Source organism: Portunus trituberculatus, chromosome 38, assembly GCF_017591435.1.
Source record: "Portunus trituberculatus isolate SZX2019 chromosome 38, ASM1759143v1, whole genome shotgun sequence".
Taxonomy (NCBI): domain Eukaryota; kingdom Metazoa; phylum Arthropoda; class Malacostraca; order Decapoda; family Portunidae; genus Portunus; species Portunus trituberculatus.
The window spans coordinates 18511951-18532578 of NC_059292.1; the positions used below are offsets into that span (position 1 = coordinate 18511951).

The following is a 20628-nucleotide window of genomic DNA, read 5'->3' on the forward strand; positions in this document are numbered from 1 at the left end:
AAGCCCAGAATCGTCCAAGGTGGAGTTGTGAGCAAAGGTTTGAGAAAAGAGTTCAGCTTTAGAGACAGAAGAGATGGCAGTGGTGCCATCAGGATGAAATAAAGGAGGGAAAGATGAAGAAGTGAAGTTATTTGAGATGTTTTTGGCTAGATGCCAGAAGTCACGAGGAGAGTTTGAGTTTGAAAGATTTTGACATTTCCTATTTATGAAAGAGTGATTGGCAAGTTGAAGAACAGACTTGGCATGATTCCGGGCAGATATATATATATATATATATATATATATATATATATATATATATATATATATATACAGTGGTACCCAGAGATACGAAAGCTTCTGTATAGGAAAATTTCATTTTACGAAATGATATGTGAAGATTTTTTCGCTTCATATTATGAAAAATTATTCAGCATACGAAAGGTACGAAACAAAACTTGAAATTCCCGCGCGCAGAAAATTCTAAAATTCGTGCCATAAAATCCTGCTCTCCTATTGGTCAGAATGTTTCCCATCATGCTCAGTACCGTGAACCTACTCTCCTATTGCTCGAATCTTTCTCATTATGCATCAGTCGCATGTTTTGTTGGTATCCGCCAGTATTTCGTTTCAGCATTTGCTATTGTTCAGTTTTTGTGTTGCTCTTTGTTGCTTTATTAAAGTTAAGTGTTAATGTTTCTGCCAATTTCTTTATTTTCTGCTGTTTGCCCTCCTCTTCTGCTGCCACTTTCGCTTTCGGACATCGCCTCACTCGAAAGGTAAAGTTCCACATTTTCGTATAATTTTCGAAGTACTATTTTTCACTTATAATTGCATTATGTTCTATTATCTACTTCATTTACAGGTATTAATGGTTAGGTTAGGTATATTGAATGATTCAAATGTATTTGGCTCTTACTTCATTCTGGTTTTACCCTTATTATAAAAATTAATGTGGTGTTTTTGTAGGACTTGGAACAAATTACGCGATTTATATGTAAAACGCGACTCATTATACAAAAAAACCATGATACGAAAGCCACTCCGGAACGAATTAATTTCGTATCTCGAGGTACCACTGTATATATATATATATATATATATATATATATATATATATATATATATATATATATATATATACAGTGATCGCCCGCGAATCCAGAATTCGCTACTATCCGGAGCTGCCCCCAAGCATATTGAAACCTACCACGCGAGCGATCCTTCGATCCCGCTAAGCAGCAGCATTTACTCACATGCCCTCCCGGAGCTGGATCCAAGAAACTTTAACAACGTCAGAGCAACCTCCTGCCATGAAATGGCATCCATGAATACTTGGAGGGACGGTAACGAGGTTGCTATCAGGATGCTGGGAACACCACCTCTCGAGGTGGTGTTACTGTTTTATATATACATTTATATTCACAAAACAACATTTCTTATACCCTTTTGCAAACCTTGCCCCCAAGAAAGGATTGTTTTGTGATGCATAAAGTAAAATGTTACATGGAATACCAAAAATAAAGCAAAGATGAGATTGGTCGCAGACATGGCGGGAACTTGCGGCGACTCAGCCACTTGTTCTTCTTGTGACCCTTTTAGCTTATGTGACACTTTCACTACGATATTTATGTTTCCACTTGCTTATTGCCTGCTATAATGGATACCATGTCTCTGTGTTCATATATACGATCATGCCATGAAAATCACTTGACTTTGTGGCACCGTGTAATAGTGAATTACTATTGAAATACCGCTTCCCTCGGCATGAATTACTTGCTTTGGAACTTCATCTAGCAGAGAAGGACTCAGTGACTCAGTGGGGTATGAAATTCTCACTCATACCCAGATTTTGCTTCATTTATATACTAACTATATGTACACAAAGCAAACAATTGTTATATATAAATAAATGGGTTTTCAACTCTGCCAATACCAACCCATTCTAACCCACCTTAATCTTAACGTTTCCATTTCTTAGCAATGTAGAACAAATTAATAAAACATATTCCACCAGTTAGGTGAAGAAATAGGTTAATGCCCATATAAAACATACTAGACATGTAAGTCACTAATGTTCGAAAAAAAGCAAAGGAAAGATTATAATTATTTTTTTATTTTACGCAAAGCAATGTCCAAATCATTAAATAAATTTCACATGCAATTTGGTCAAGATGAAACAATAAGCAAACAGCTCAGTGTTTGCTACCATTGGCAAACATTCAAACAATATTTCTCTTTTTTGTCATGATTTTGGTTTACCGCCTGCCTGAAATCACACCTCAACACTACAACTCCTCTACCAGTGTTAAAGCCTCAATGTCAGCGACTCCTTGTGTCCTTGTTTTATTATGGGGTTCACTAGTCATGATGAAAGCACTGTGAGGACTGCTGACTATGTTGAGTAATAGCTGTGGGTACGTGATGCTGTATCAGTGTTTGTGAACAATACCATAAGATTTCTTCAGCCCTACAGTAGGGATAAAATAAAGCTGCATTATGATTGGCTGCCTGTCCTGGTGACGACACGGTAGTGACGTATCACCTCTGGCAGCCAATAAGGACTCTTAGGCAGGCTACCAACCTCCAACCGCCAACAACAACGAATCTTTGTGGATGCCATTTGACGAGGGTTGCTATGAGAGCGGGAGGTTGGTATGGAGGTTTTTTGTACCAACATAGACAACAACCTGCTTCTTGGATTCAGCCCGCTCTCACTCGCCAACAACTCGAGTAATAATGATGCTATTTAGCAAGTTTGTAGCGTTCTTCGTCATTCCAGCATGGCAGGAAGGTACATACGTGGCTATGATGGACACTACTTAATGTAATGTGTACTGTAAAGATGTACTGCAGCCGTGGGTATTGTTCTGCTACCCCACGCCACGCCACACATTCAGTTGTACTCAATGCAGCTTGGAGTACACTCATGCTCGCCTGGCAATCTACTTGCCTGCCTTTCTTTGACTGGTCCTCCTGTCAAGCATAGCCAGTCTACCTCTACAGTCTACTGTCTACAGTCACATTCCAGTGTGTAGACTGTAATTCTGCATCATCATGCATTCTAGGCACCCAGACTACAAGTCTCTGGCCACCGGCTACTCATCAAGCCTCCACGTACTCGCTACCAAGTATTTTGTATTCCTTCAATAAACACAGGGAAGCTTCCCCCTGGTGTTTCTTTCCATCACACCTGCATATGTCGTTGGTGCCACTGGTACCAGGACATTAGATGGTGGCAGCTGGTGGCCGCCCACAGCCCGTGATCAGGACATAACCACCACATTGCAGCCTAGTGATGCCGTCCGTCCCTTCCTGCTTCCCCAAGCCTACCGTCTCTGGCAAGGATTTTTCGTGGAGCTGAGGACATCTATACATCTCTGCTACTTTATATGTATCACCTGTCATGAGTAAAACTTTATAACCACAGTGATTAATTTTCTGTGAATATTTTTAGAGTACCAGTGAGTGTCTTCCCGTGTAAATAGGCGCACCATATTTGATCTCCAGTGAAGACGGTTCCTGATTGGCTCTGTACAGACGCCATATTTGTTGTTGAGGTTGATGTGCCAAGTATTATTTCTGTGCAAGTACACACATATTTTTTTCAGTGAATACACATTTACACATTATTTTTTTGTCTGTGCTGATTATACTATTGTGCATGTTTTGATGTGTTAGCATTATATGCAGTAATTTCTTTATTTACGTGTGCATAAATTATTTTACGTATTTTCCTCAGACACTCAGTTTTCTTTGATTCAAATTTTAAGGGTAACTCCTATATTCATGTTTTCTTTCAGTATGCACTTTCCATAATCATTTACTTGCCAAGTTTTTATAATTATTTCATTGCATTCTTAATTACAATTATATTAACATCATTAGTACAGCACTTTATTCATTTTATTGTGTAAATTGTCATTATTATATCTCTTGATTATTGCAAAAGTGTACTTAGTATAATTTCATATTTCATTTTTCTCAACTCTGATACAATTATGTTCTTATGAGTACTCTCGTACCAATATTATTCAATTTTCACAGAGTATGTTGAGAAGTTCTTATTTGACCCGTATGTGACTCAAGTTATCGTCTCTGTTACGTCCGAGTACACACAGCACACATCTGTACATGGTCCAACACAATTTCATTGGAGTGGTAACTATATATATATAACAATTTTGTGTATGTTTTTACGTAGTGGTAAATCTTATCATCAAATTGTCACAATGTCTGACCCTGTTGCTACTACAACTACTACTACAAGTTCTACCACTACTACTGCTACAAATATTTTCGCTCCTGTGACTACATCTACTACAAATGTCACATTACCTCTTACATCTGTAGCATCTCCAGCTATTAAACTTTTACAACATGACTCTTCCATTCAGAAATTTAGTGGGGAAGGGGAAGATATTAACACATATTCTCCAGTTCAATTTTTACAAATATGTGAGGATGTTCTTAGTAATTCTCAAATTCATTCAGGAGCTGATAAAATTAGTTTTGTACGTTCTCATCTTGTCCCTGGATCATTAGCTAATGACCTTATGACTGCTACAGCATTTGATCCCAAAGTCCTAAACTATGATTATGATAAGTTTAAAGTAAACTTTTTGCAAATTTTTGGTGTACCACAGCCAAAGGATAACTTTCAATGGGTTTTTGATGCTGCAGAGACAATGTTAAATCATTTTGGAAACTCAGATTTTAGAAGGGCACAGGCTCGTTCTGCACAGTTAGCTAACCAAGCTGTTTCTTCTCTCAAAGCCTCTTCCTGGTTTCAAAATGGTACTCTAGATGAGGAATCTTTTCGTCTTATCATGGAATTTCAATATTACATACAATTGCTAAGTCCAGAGGAACGTCACATTGCCTCTACTCTCCAGTATACAAAAGGTGAAAGTCTTTTGAATTTTTCCACTAAGTTAGCAGTTAAACTGCGTAACCAACGTCCTATCTACGTTGCACCTACTTCTGACACTACTTCTAGTTCTAGTGTCTCACCTAAGGAATCAGTAAAGCAGAAAGTTAATCCTGTCATATGCCAGTATTGTAATAAAACTGGACACACAATACAACGTTGCTTTCAAAAACAACGTCATGAAAAATCAAATGCTCAGTATAGCACCACAGCTTCATCTATGAAGTCAAATTCACGCAGTGACCATGACACTCGTTCCAGACAGTTGTCACGAGACCAGAAACCACAGCGTTATAGGTCTTGGTCACGTGGTAGTCACTCTGATACCACTAAAACAGTGATCTTGCCTCCACCATACTACTGTATGATCCATGGCAATTGTACACATCCTACTGAGGAGTGTAGAACAATACTCAGACTTCAAAAGCAACAAACTGTCACGCAACAGTCAAATTTTCAGCAAGCTGCCTTTCACAAAGCGAAGGACTAGCTACACAACTTAACACAGCGTCACTATGTGTTCCTTCTCTAACATCTAATAATTCTCACCGTCAGAACTTTCAATGTTACACATACAGCACACCAATCTCTGTCTGTATGGATACAGGTGCAGATGTTAGCTTAATCACAGAAAGTGCATATCTCAAACTGTTTCAGTTGTATAAGCTTTCCTTTCAACAATGTCAACGCGCTTTCAAAGGTGTTGAAGGTTCTCCATTACACATTATAGGAAGTGTTCTCCTACCTATTTCTTTTCACCCTCATGATTCTACCTTTCTTGCAAAATTTCACATAGTTTCTAATTTTTCCTTGCAGTGTGATGCTCTTTTAGGCTTTGATACACTTGCAGAAAATGATATTTCTCTTCATCCTAAATATCAGGCACTTTCTTATAAGGATGAACTTTTTTATGCTACATCTAACCCTAAATCTATCTTAAATGTCACCACTAAACGTGTATACTTTGAAGAGTCCCCTCTCCCACGAGTCAACGAGTCTCTGGCGACGAGGCACCTAACTGTTCCAGCTGCTAATGCAGTTGAATCAAAGTGTTCTGTGTCTGTACCTAAAATGAGTGCAGCTGTTGTTATTGGTGATCAATATGTGGGCCCTACAAGTGCTCGCGTTATATCAGTGCGTGTCAAGGATGCCCCTGTAGGTTCCTTTGTGTTATCGCACCCTGACACTTCAAGAGTGAAGCGTCTAGCATTAGAAAGTACCTTGTCGTCTGTACACAAGGATAATGTTACTTCTGCTTTAGTAACAAATCTTACTGGCTCTTCTATCACCCTCAGAGATGGAGTTCACTTAGGTTCAGTTACAGTTATTGATGCAACTTCATTGCAGGACTTCACAACATGTATAGCAGCTGTATCTTCACAGTCTTCTTCTCAAAGTGCTGAAGATATTGCTTCTCAGCTTGAGCCTCATGTACAAGTTATGGATTTTCCTGACATGAAATGTAATCTTATTAACTTACTTGTGAACCATAGGGAAGCTTTTGCTCTTCCTGGTGAGCCTCTTGGTGTTACAAATAGAGTCCAGCACCACATTGAGCTGAAACCTGACACACGTCCAGTGTACGTGCAGTCTTATAGGTTACCTCATTCTCAGCGACAGATTGCTGATAAGTTAGTCCAGAACATGCTTCAAGAAGGCATTATACAGGAGTCTTATTCTTTTTGGAACTCACCTTTACTACTAGTAAAGAAGAAAGACAACTCTTACCGTGTTGTCATTGAATTCAGGAAAGTTAACACAGTCACGGAACCTGATCATTATCCTTTACCAGTACTTTCTGAGCTTTTACAAAACATTGGCAGTGGAAATACAGTATTTTCAACACTTGACATCAAGTCAGCATTTTGGTAAATTCCATTATCAAAAGAAAGTCGTCCTGTAACAGCTTTCTCTACTCCTACAGGTCACTATGAATGGCTTCGCTGTCCAATGGGTTTATGCAATTCACCTCTAACTTGCCAAAGACTACTAAACTCTATGTTCCATGGTCTCATTGGTAATGGTTTATTTGTATACATGGATGATCTCATTCTTGTCTCTAAAGATACTGACACACACACTTAGAGAAATTATCTCAAGTTTTTAAAAAATTCACAACAGCAGGCCTCAAGCTCAATTTGCCTAAATGTCAATTTTTCAGATCCCACATTGAAGAATGAGGTGGGCGGTGTGGTGGATAACCACTAGTGACGCCTGGCGGCCAACAATAACAATAAACCCCGCGCTTTACGATTTATAAATTTTCAATTTTTTAAATCTTAAATTGCCTTATAGTGGACTGACGTAAGTGCGAGTTTGACGTAACTCGAGACTGACGTAACCCGGGACCTTACTGTATATGTATATGCATATATATATATATATATATATATATATATATATATATATATATATATATATATATATATATATATACACACACACACCTAACCCTCTATTATCGCATTTAGGCATTATCGAGCACTTATGAAAATCTGCGAAATTCAGTTTTAGTGTTTCTGGAAAGTCATTATCTCGCATCCAGAGTAGCAGTAATGTATTATCATTATCATTATTATTAGTAGTAGTAGTAGTACCCATATCCCAACCACACACCGATGAATGTTTACATGGGGAGAGGAGGAGGAGGAAGAGGTGGAGGGGAAGAAAGATGATGATCATGAGGAGGAGGATGAGCCAGCAGCCTTTGACTACTAGAGCTGGAGAGTTGTCAGATAGCGACATACAGCAAATCCACCGTATGTTTAAGAGTTAAGAAGGGATGAATGAAATTTGGTCAGAGTGGAAGCTGTGGTCTCTTTCGTGCCTTCCACTCTGACCAGCAGTGTATATGTGCAACTGAAGTAAAGTAGTTGAATGGTATTCAGGTACTGCCAGAGATTGAAAATTTTGTCCTCTTTTTTGGTGCTGACTGCATATAAAGAGGTACCTTTACTACTATACACATAGATTTCCTATTTCACTGAAATGTGAAATAATGTGGAAAGGTTATTTCATTCAGGTGAATGTAGTGCATGCATTTTAAGGTAATAATTTTACATTTCAAAAAATCTGAAAATAACAATTCTTTCTATTTCAAATAATTTTTTTATTTTCTTGCTAAGCAGTTCATGTTTCTCTTTGTGACGTGCATATGTTAGAAATAATGAGAGTAGAACACTTCAAGATAAGACTTGCCAGATCAGCAAAATAAAACTGTAAAAGAAATACAAAGGATGAAATAAGTTTGTAATATCTTTCTTACCTGTGTGAACACGGATGTGACGCTTCAGGTTTGAGTTTTGGGTAAACTTCTTGGGACAGAATGGGCAAGGGAGCTTAGGACCACTGTGAATGAGGAGGTGTTCCCTGAGAGAGTCTCGGCGCTGGGTGAAAACACAGAAATCTCAAGGTTACAATACATATTATGAAACTTCTTTTAATTAATCATATTCCATATGATGTAGGGATGTGAACATCTTTTCAACTTTATAAAGTAACTTGACTTTAGGTTGTAGCCAACTTGTCCTTTAATGAACTGACATAAACTCGGTGAGATCTGTACTGTGTTAATTGATTTTGTCCTTTTGTAAGTGCAAATCTCCAATATGCTTGTTCAATGAAAGGCAATGCTATCTGGTATCACCCTTATCTAACTTGTTATCATGGTCAAGAATTGAGTGTGATCTGGGCATGGTCATCTGCAGGGGATAGGGGGCAAGGGAGGGCATTTGCCACCCCCCTGGAATTTATGGAAAATAAAAAAATTGAAGGAAAATACAAAATGAATACAAAATCACATGGATATATGCAAAATGAATATAATATCATGTACATTTACCAACTGTTTATTACTGTAATTATTCTATTACTCAGGTTTTTTTTTATTATTACTAGTACCATTGTTGAAACAGGATTTGAAGTCATTGGGAATTTTTGCCAAACTTGTCAATCACCCTGTTCATTGTTGCATTTTTTCTCCAGATTCTAATCCCCTCCACCTTGCACTTTTTTTCTGCAGATGTCCATGGATGTGGGATAACACCATACTATACAATTGTTATTCAAAAAAGAGAAATGCAACATTGCAAGATGACATGATCATGATAAACAAGATGTGTGCTTTTTGCTTCTCATAGGATGTTGCAAGTTAACATGAGATAAGATTTTCATGTCTTGTAGCATCCAGTTTTCAGACATACATATCATAGTGTTTTGTAACCTAAATGTAGCATGATCATACTTTCTCTATTCTCATTTTCGTTCCAAAGCCATGCACGCACCTAAAGCTTTGGGCATAACGTACAATACTTCCATGTTATTCAAACAACACATTTGTTCATAGAAATTCATTACTGAACTGTAATATCTATTGTTATGGACTTATTAGAGTAAGGGAATGTTTGTAGCAGCATCTATTTCCACAACTTGCTGCTAGGCTGCATCTGGTGCCTAGTTTGAATTTGTGCAGAGATGTAATTTTGGCCATATACAGAGGATCCTCGTGACTTGACCGTTCGCAATTTGAATTGTTGCCAATTGGAACTCAGTTAATTAATACCCAATCCTCAAGGTTCGATCGACTGACTCGCCAATTCGACATTCATATCTCACGCGCCACCCACCCGGTCAAATCCGCCGCCACCCCTCCAAACGGAAGTGTATACCGATGCTACCCTGTGCCATCGTTCAGGCAGGCCATGCTCCACTGTTCCACCTCCTGCCTCCACACCGCTTCGACCATGCCATGCAAAGCCACCTCCAGCCCCAGCCCTAAGAAGCACAATTTCCTGCCTTTCAAAGATAAGCTTGAGCTTATAAGAAAGTGTAAGGCAGGTATAGCTCACAGTGTCGTTGCAGCGGAAATGGGTGTCCCTAGATCAACAGTATCAACAATCTGGAAGAACAGGGACAAGTGCTGCGAGACTGCTGCAAGTGTTTTTATTTCCAAAAATATACTGTACAGCACCCTAATGTTTAATAAAAAAAAGTTAGATATAAATGAAGCCTTTTATAGTACTGATTTAGTCTAAGTTAGTGTTTTTTAGAGGTTATAGTGATATTTTGTGGGTTCTAGGCTGGAGGTTGGTCCCTATCCCCACTAATTCCTAAGTATCTTATGGGAAAAATTGCTTCACGATTCAAATAAACGTTGATTCAACCAATGAAAAACTGCCCTAACCCTGTCGAATTGCGAGGATCCCCTGTATTAATTTTTTCACCCAATCCTAAAAATTCAGACTATTGGGATATTTGTGTCATTGTTGTTTGCATTAATGAAATTTTACTGTAGTGATAGAAAATAGTTATAATGATTTCTATTTTTCAATTATTTTGATATTAAACAATATAGGATGCATATTTACCATATTTTACGACGTAAAATGCATGGGCTTATGTATAAGATGCATCCCAATTTCAACAGGTCAAATTCAGGAAAAAAAGTTTATAGTGTATTAAGTAAATACTGTTGACAGCAATCTAGTAACACATTATGTATATAAGCAGAAAACATGGTCCTTTTGCAGTTTCACCCAACAATGGAATCTGATATGTGGCATATGTTTTTCTGGCGAGAGATGTAGAAAAATGATTGATGGTATATGTCATTTCCATTGCTAATGAATATTTTTTGAGTTATGATTGTCTTTTTAATTCAAACTTATGCCTACCTCTCATTCCCAATGGTCTTGGGGAATCTATTGAAAATCAGGTTTTTTGGGTGGGAGAACATTAAATAGAGTAATATGCATTGCAAAAAAAAATTGGAAATCAACAAAATCCTATAAAAAAAAACTGAAAATACTTTGAAGGAGGGGACGGCAGGTGGATGTGGTGCCCTAGCTGTTGGTTTGTTTACATCGAATAGCGTTGCCAGAGCAACGCTTCAGGCTGTATCCATTACACAAATACCCACACCCTAAAAGCGCTTGCTGCTGCTCTACCACCATGCTCCTTGGCGTAATCTACCACATATAGTTTGTAGGAGTTTGTGTAGCTCGATCTTTTTCTCTTGTTGCTGAGGGTGTTGATGTGTTTTATTATGATCTGATCAGATCAGATTTAGAGTCTGGGGGTAGACTTTGTAATGGGCCCCCTGATGTTGTTTTCTTCTTTTGTTGTTGCTGATCTACTTATTTTTTCCTTTTTCTCACAAGCATGTCTTATCTATTTTCTTTTTTCCTTTCACTATCAAATTTATGATCATGAATTTGCTGTTTCTGCTCACATTCAGGTAGTGCTGAGTCAGGGTTCCAATCAGCTGATATTTAAAGACATGCATCATAGCCTCACAGGCTAGACTGCTTTCATTTTTATGACAATTAGCTTTTAAAGTAATAGTACTGGTAATAAATAATAACTATAGCAGCAATGAAATAATGTTTGCAGTTAAGGTAGGTAGGAGCGCTGATCATGAGCAAGGTTAGTGAGCGTCAAGGAGAAGATAAGCCTACGGGAAGTCTCAACTTCACATATTAAACACAAGGTGAATTTTTTTTTTAGCCAAAATTTTTGGAAAAATGTGCGTCCTATATGCCGTAAAATATGGTACTTTTTCTTATTACACATACTACTACCCATAATTATTAATTATTGCTTAAACCCCCATTCTCACAGCAAAACTTACACAATGTCTAACAGGTCAAGAAAAAGAAACGAAAGAAATACTTGAGGTGCCCTTTCTTGTTTTCTTTGAGAAGACACCCAGCCTGTTTTCTACTCCGAGGGGTGGCCGGGTATACTCTCATTCCCTTTAGTGGTGCCTCAAGAAACACTGGAAGGCAGTGTCGGACCCACTCTGGGGCAGGTTCCTCCTTCCTAGCTGTGTCTAGTGGACTTCTCCTGGTGGATGGATCCGAGTCATCTTCTCTGGGGAGCTCCCTTTGTGATGGCGCCTCCAGAACAGTCTCTGTTTTCCGACACGTCCCTTCATGGTTGGGGTGCTCATCTGGGGGACTCTTGTCTTGGGGGTGTGGTCTCCACAGGAGCAGAGGTTTCACATCAACCATCTGGAGATGATGGATGTTTTCCAAGCTCTGCAGCCCTTTCAGCAGGAATTGTCAGGCATGGTGGTGTCTCTCATGCCAGACATTTCAACAGTGGTGGCCTATTTACAGAACTTGGCACTCGGTCTGAGTCTCTGTCAGGTCTGGCGTGGGACATTCTCCGGTGGTGTGAGGACAACTTAGTCTCTCTTCGCCCAAGGTTCATGCTGGGATGGTACAATGCAGTGGCAGACATCCTCAGTCGCGAGTGTGTGGGGTCAGAGTGGACCCTACATCCACTAGTGTGCAGGCAGATCTTCCAGGTGTGGGATGCACTGCTAGTGGATCTGTTTGCAACTGCTTTAAATTATCTGTTACCTCTGTATGGGTCTCCCCTGCTAGATCTGGGAACTTGGAAAGAGAACGTGTTTGCTTTTCCATTGGATAGCTTGTATCTGTATGCCTTTCCTCCCTTCTCTCTGATTCATTGGGTGTTGCTTCGGATCAGAGGGTCCGCTTGTGTTCGCATGACTATGATTGCCCTGTGGTGGCATCAGGCAGACTGATCTCCTCTGCTTCTGAGTCTGCTAGTGAACCATCCTTGAGTGTTGGCAGAATGGGCCTCTCTGCTCCACCAGTCTCACTGCCAATTCTTTCATAAGTCTCCAGGGGAACCTCACCTTCACATGTGGAGACTTTCCCTTCTTTAATTATTTTTTCAATTGTTTTGCCATTTATAAACTTGTAGAAAAGTTTGGGTTCATCTTTGCTTTTATCCACTACATCTTTCTCAAAAATTTCTATCTTCCTCTCTCCTTACTCTAATATATTCATTTCTAGCATCTTTGTACTGCCGTCTGTTATAGTCATTTCCCTACTTTAAAAGTTTCTTCCACGCTTTATCTTTTGCCTTTTTTGCTTTTATGTATCTAGCATTGTACCAAGCATGTATTTTTTTCTGAACTCTATAAACAGGAACAAACTTTTTTACTCCTTCATTGTATTTCTGTAAGAATATATCATATTTCTCTTGTACAGTCTTTCTGCACATAATATTACTCCAGTCAATATCAGCAAAATAAATCCTTAATTTTTCAAAATCCTCTTTTGTATAATTTAATCCCTCTCCTTTATAATTTTCTCTGTAACTTATCTCATCTTCCTCCTGCATTTGCATCTCTAATGTCACATGATCACTTTTCCCCACTGGACTAAGGTATTGTATTGTATTGTGTATTTACCTAGTTGTAGTTTTACAGGGCCTGGGCTTTATGCTCGTGTGGCCCCGTCTCCATATCTACACTTATCCAATCTTACTTTAAAAGTATGCACACTCATTGCAGACACTACTTCTTCATTTAAACTGTTCTACGTTTCAATACATCTTTGCGGGAAACTATATTTTTTAACATCTCTCAGACATCTTCCCTTTCTCAGCTTTTTACTATGTGATCTTGTGCTTCGAATGTCATATTCTTCTCTCAGGATCAGTTTCTCATTATCCACTTGGTCCATTCCGTTGATCAATTTATAAACTTGTATCAGATCTCCTCTCTCCCTTCTTTGTTCCAGGGTTGATAGATCCATAGCCTTTAGTCTCTCCTCATATGTCATCCCTTCAAATTCTGGAACCATTCTTGTAGCCATTTTTTGTAGTCTCTCGAACTTCTTTATGTGTTTCTTTTTATGAGGGGTCCACACAACTCCTGCATATTCCAATCTGGATCTTATTACAGTACTTATCAATTTTTTCATCATTTCTTTGACCATGTAGTGAAATGCTACTCCAATATTCCTTAGCAAATTATGTCTCTCTAAAAATTCTATCAATATGGCTTACCGGTTGTTTGTTTTCTTCCATCGTCACTCTTAAGTCCTTTTCCTATTTTGCTTTCTCCAGTTCTACTCCATCTCCCATCTTATAGATTCCCACGGGTCGTCTTTCACTCTTTCCCATTTCCATGACATGGCTTTTGTCCACATTGAATTCCATTTCCCACTTTTTACTCCATTCCCAGATCTTATTTATGTCTTTTTGCAGTATTTCACAATCCTCTTTTTGCTTTATAACTCTGCACAGTTTCATAACATCTGCAAACAGAATTATGTAGCTAATCACTACTTCTGGCATGTCGTTAATATAAATGAGGAAAAGTATTGGCGCCAATACTGACCCCTGTGGCACTCCGCTTTCTACTGCTCTCCACTTAGGCTTCATATCTTTAACTACCGTCCTTATTTCACTCCCCCTCAAATAATTTTCTATCTATCTCAATGTGTTTCCTTTTAAGCCACCCTTCTCCTCTAACTTCCATAGTAATCTTGCATGTGGCACTTTGTCAAATGCCTTTAATAAAATCCAAATAAATACAGTCAACCCATCCCTCTCCTCTCTCTCTCTCTCTTGTACTCTATCAACTATTCTAGAATAGAAACTCAATAAATTAGTTACACATGACCATCTTTTTCTAAAACCAAATTGGCTATTTGATATTAATTTGTTGTCTTCAAGGAACTTGATCCATTGTTTCTTTATTATTCTTTCACACATCTTGCATATTTCACTAGTTAGTGATACCAGTCTGTAATTTAAAGGTTCCTCCTTCCTTCCGCTCTTATATATGGGAACCACCTCAGCTCTTTTCCATTCTAATGGTACTGTTCCATTTTCTATTGTATATAGAACTTGCTAGTTCTTCCCTACATTCTTTCAGTATTCTGCCTGAGACTTCATCCGGTCCCATTGCCTTCTCTTCATCCAGTTCCTTCATTAACTCTTTTATTTCAAGTTTGGTTACTTTAATCTCTTTCATATAGACTGTCTCTCTATTACCCTGTGGCCTTTCAAATTTGGATTCCTTATTAAAGACCTCCTGGAATTTATTATTTAATAGTTCTGCCATATTTTTTGGGTCTTCCACCATCCCATTCTCTCCTTTTAACCTTTCTACTGTTTCTTTTTGCCTAATTTTTCCATTTATGAATCTGTAGAACAATTTTGGTTGCTCCTTACATTTTTCGACAATGTCCTTTTCAAAGTTCTTTTCCTCTTCCTTCCTCACCTTAACATATTCATTTCTCGCTGCCTTGAAGTTTTCCTTATTTACTGGATTTCTATTTCTCCTCCACCTTTTCCATGCTCCATCTCTTTTCTCCTTTGCCCTAGCACACCTTGCACTAAACCAATCTTTCTTTCCTTCTTCTTTAAGTCTATATTTCGTGTGTGTGTGTGTGTTTGTATTTACAGTAATACTCCACTTAACAAACGTTCATCTAATGAATTTCTGGTTTAACCTACTATATAAAGCTAGACCAAAAAGTCCGCATAATGTACAACCACATCCGTTTTATCGAGTTTTCTGGGTTTGAATTTGCCGGGTGAGGGACCAAACGTGGCAGCTTCGCTTCATTTGTACCACCAGTGTACCAATTTGCCATAAATGAATGCAGGAAGTGGTACACATGTGGCCCAGCACGCGGGTAACATGTTAACGAAGATGGGGAAGAAATCTGAGAAGACATGGAAGGTTCTAAGCCTTCAGGAGAAGGCTGCTAGAATCAAAAGGTTGGAGGAGGGTGCCAAGCCGTCGATGCTGGCAGATGAAATGAAACTTTCACAGTCAACTGTGTCCACCATTTGGGGGAAGCGGGACCAGATAAAAGAAGCCTCATTGGTCGTCATTCAGACTGGACAGCTGCAACTCCAGCGCATCCGAGATCCGAGACTTGACAGGATGGAGCTGATGCTGACCACCTGGATTGAGGACCGAAACTAGAAGTGAATGCCTGTTAGTAGTCAGCACAGAGGACTTGGTGGAGCAGCAGCGGGAGTTATCAGCTAGGGAGGAAGTGGAGGAAGAGTCAGTCGTCCCGAAAGCGATAATGCTCGCTGACCTGACGGCAGTGGTGCAGTCAGGCCTCGATTTCATCGACGTGGTGCTGGCCAGGGATGGAAATGCTGACAGGAGCTTCAAGGTCCGGACAGCAGTGCAGGCCTTGCTGCATCCTTATGAAGAATCTCTCCAGCAGAAGAGGGCGAGAGGAAAGCAGACGAACATAACCAAGTTCTTCACTTCATCTGCTGCTACGTCCCTGCCACCTCCCTCACCCTCGCCAGAACTGGCTGCCAAGCACGCCAGGAGTACCTCCCCATCACTTACCTCGCCTCCCTCCCTTTAGTAGCAGCAAGGAGGATGCGATGAGTTTTTTTTCCGTTTTGTGTTAGTGCTTTTTTTGTGTTAGTGGTGGTAGTGTGTGGCGAGTGCCTCCCCACCACTTCCCTCACCTCCCTCACTCAGTAGAAGCAAGAAGGATGAGATGCGTTTATTTTTCGTTATGTGTTAGTGTTTTTTTTTCAGTGTTTTTTGTGTTAGTGTTTTTTGTATTAGCATTTTGAACATTTGTTGTAAGGATAGTCAATAAAACACCTCTTGTTTATTAATATACAATTTTATTTAACCCATATAGTATGTTGGGGATACTTGGTTATTAATGGTATAGGTACGTATATATAATTTTTTTTTAACCCATGTGGTATGTTGGGGACCAGCCCAGAACGCATCCCCCTATTTTCATTATTTCCTATGGGAAAATTACGTCCGCTTAACGAATTTTCGCTCTACGAACAGCTTTGACACCCCCTATTCTGTTCGTTAAGCAAAGTATTGCTGTACCTAGTTGTATTGTACATGGTTTGTGCGGGCTCATAGTGTCCTGTCTCCATATTTCCATTTATCAAATTTTTCCTTAAAGTTATGCACATTATGTGCTGTAATAACTTCATTATCCAATGCATTCCATTTTTCCACCATTCTGTGTGAAAAACTGTATTTTCCAATATCCTTCACACACTGCCTCATCCTGATCTTTTTTTCATGTCATCTTGTCCTTCCATTTTCTCCGGTCAACAGCACCAGGTCTTCTTTGTCTATCTTTTCAATATCATTTACTATCTTATACATTATTATTAGGTCCCCACATTCTCTTCTATCTTGTAAGGTTGGCAGTCCCATTTCCTTCAGTCGTTCTTCATATGTAAGGTCCTTTAGTTCCGGCACCATCTTTGTAGCAATCTTCTGTATCCTTTCCAATTTTCTTATATCGTTTTTAGGGCTCGGAGCCCGTTCCACTGCTGCATATTCCAGCCTTGGGCATATCATGCTTATGATGATTTTTTACATCATATCTTTATCCATGTAATGAAATGGCATTCTTATATTAATCAACATTTTATATGATAGTCCAGATATCTTGCTCATGTGTTTTTCAGGGCTCAGATTTTCCTGTATGATCACTCCCAGATCTTTTCCTCTAGTCTTCATTATTTGTTCCTCTCCTATCAGATAGTTCGATACTGGTCTTCTTTTATTCTTTCCTAGTTCCATTATGTGACATTTTTTTGGGTTAAACTTTAATTTTCACCTCTTACTCCACTCATAGATTTTGTTTATATCTTCCTGTAACAGCAAACAGTCCTCCCTGGTTTTGATAACTCTTAGCAGCTTTTCATCATCAACAAATAAAGTAATATAATAGTTTACCCCATTGTGAATGTCATTTACAAAAATCTGAAACATAATGGGAGCAAACACTGACCCCTTCTGGCACTTTGCTTATTGCTTTACCCCAAGATGAGTATGTATCTCTGATCACAATTCTCATCTCCCTATCTTTCAAATAATCCCTTGTCCATTCTAACAAAGTTCTTAACAGTCCTCCTATGTTCTCTAGTTTCCAAAGTAGTCTTCAATGAGGGACTTTATCAAAAGCCTTTTTTATGTCCAGGTATACTGTGTCTACCCATCCATCTCTGTTATCCAGTCCTTCTATTACTCTCAAGTAGAAGCTTAATAAGTTTGATACACATGACCGTCCTGTCCTGAACCCAAATTGTCTGTTCAATATGACTTATTCCTCTTCTAGATGTTTAACCAATTTTCTTTGATAATTATTTTACACAACTTCCCCATAACGCTTGTAAGTGATACTGGCCCAAAATTTAATGGTTCAATTGCTTTTCCTCCTTTAAATATTGTTATTACATTGGCTCTCTTCCATTCTAATGGAACTTTCCCTTCATTTAATGATCTTGTAATTATTTCCCAAATTGGATCCAGCAGTTGCTCTTTACATTTTTTTACCACTCAGCCTGATACACCATCCGGCCCCATTGCTTTTCTGACATCCAAATTACCCAATAATCTTCCAATATCCTCCTTGTGCTATGTGATTTCCTGTAATCCTTGACAAAATGCAATGTCCTATTAGGTTCTGTGAAATCTTCTGCAGTGAACACAGTTTTGAAGCTCTCAATCATTATATCACACATTTCCTTCTCTGTTTGGTATGTCTTCCTTCCTTTAATTAGTTTTTCTAGTGTCTCCTTGTTCTTCATTTTGCCATTTTTACATTTGTAGAAAAGTTTGGGTTCATCTTTGCTTATACTCACCACATCTTTCTCAAAGTTTCTTTCTTCCTCTCTCTTTATTCTGATATATATTCATTTCTCGCATCCTTATACTGCTGTCTGTTATTGTTATTTCTCTGTTTTATGAGTTTCTTCCAAGCTTTATCTTTTGCCTTTTTAGCTTCTGAGCATCTAGCATTGTACCAAGTGTGTATTTTTTTTCATAACTTTATAAAAAGGTACTATTTCTTAACTCCTTCATTATATTTCTCTAAGAATATTTCATATTTCCCTTGTATTGTCTTTTCATACATAATATTTCTCCATTCAATATCTGACAAAAAGTTCCTTGATTTTTCAAAATCAGCACTTGCATAATTTAACATCTCTTTTTTGTAGTCATCTCTGTATCTTATCCCACCCTCCTCTTGTATTTCCATCTCTAATTTCACATGATCACTCGTACCCATTGGAGTAAGGTATTGTATGATGGGAGGGGGCTCTGGTTTCTTTGTGAACAATAGGTCAAGCAATGATGGTTCTTCTTCACCCCTGTACCTTGTTCACTCCTCCACCCACTGATCCATTGTATTTACAATAGTCAACTGTAGCACCTCCTAACTCCACTGCCAAGCATTATCCATTATTTCCATCTCTTTCCAGTTCACTTTTTTACAGTTAAAATCTCCAACTAAAAGTATTCTTGCATCTCTTTTTATCATATTATCTAGGCACTTAATCACCTCTCTTTGCATATCTTTATGTTCCTCAGTTGCCCAAGTATTTGTTTTAAGTGGCACATATGTAACTATGATTTTTCTTTTTTCAATTACTCTGTTTTGGTTGTTATTCTCATTACATCTACCTTGTCCTCACCATATTGCACATCCTCCACACATATGTTATCAAGAACCATTATTACCACTCCTCCTCCACCTTTACAATTCCAGTCTCTTCTCCACCTATTATATCCTCCTTTTTAAAGTTAACATAGATCTCAGCTCTTAGTTTTGTTTCAACGATGCACATTACATCCAGCTTTTTCTCCTTCAAATAATCCCTAACCTCCAACACACTGGATAACAACCCATCTATATTAGTATATGTTAGAGATGTACCGATACCAAAATTTTGGCCGATTCCGATACCGATACCGATACCACCTAATTGGGCTGATACCAATACTACTACTGATACCGATAGCACCAATACCAATACTACTACTTATAGTGGTTACTCCACTGGACACCAGGATGAGTTGGTGGACGGCAAGCGTTATCAGATGGAAGGCTTTGTTTTGGGGGATGCTGTAAGTCCTTCTGAGAACGTTTGTGAAATAAGAGCAATTCTAGAAGCTTTTTGAAGCCATTTGCAAAGGAAAATTACTCAGTAATTGGAATGAATATCTTCTCAGTCTTCTGATTCTTGTCAGTTATTTTAAATTCTTACTTCTTACTCTTTTAGCGACCATTTGGTCTTGTGCATTTTCATTATTAATTTTATCGATGATATTTTGGCGATCAAAAAATATTTTTTAAATTATTAAAATTGTAAAACAGACACAAAATATAAGCAAAAGAAACTCATTTTGTTGTGTATGTTTCTCTTTAATTAAATCTGACATCCTTTGATATTAATTCATTAGACATTAGTAGACCAATTCAGAAAAATTAGCTTTCACCTAATCTTTTCAATTAAATAGAAAAAAATTTAGTTCATTCTAAATTTCTAGTGTATTGCTATGATCTTAAATAATTAATATGCAACAAATTCTACACAATGCACATGATTACAAAACAGAATCGTTACTTTCTTAGTTATGGAATTTTTACATCCTTAGGTTAACACAAGTAACTCAAAAAATAAACTTGCATTAAAATTAATATACATATATAATTCGAGCTTCCACCTATTCAGTATGATATCTTGGAAAAGGCTAGCACTAGCACTGTTAATTATAAATCAAATAAGAATATGCTGTTATTTACAATAATGCAAAATGCCTAACTATATATATATATATATATATATATATATATATATATATATATATATATATATATATATATATATATTATTTTATTATTATATATATATATATATATATATATATATATATATATATATATATATATATATATATATATATATATATATATATAGGCATTTTCATATAACAGCATATTCTTATTTGATTTATATTATTATTTTATATATATTTAGTTACTTATATTAACAATACTATTTAACCATATCATATATATATATATATATATATATATATATATATATATATATATATATATATATATATATATATATATATA

At 37.7% G+C, this 20628-nt stretch overlaps 1 protein-coding gene across 1 annotated transcript in view; it reads right to left on the reverse strand.

The window, feature by feature from the left end:
• Nucleotides 1-20628, reverse strand: part of LOC123514885 (zinc finger and BTB domain-containing protein 24-like) — a 111904-nt gene that overhangs the window by 14434 nt on the left and 76842 nt on the right. Inside the window, exon 5 of the mRNA XM_045273144.1 lies at nucleotides 8175-8295. Within this exon, the coding sequence (XP_045129079.1) occupies nucleotides 8175-8295 (121 nt within the window). The remainder of the gene's footprint in view (nucleotides 1-8174; nucleotides 8296-20628) is intronic.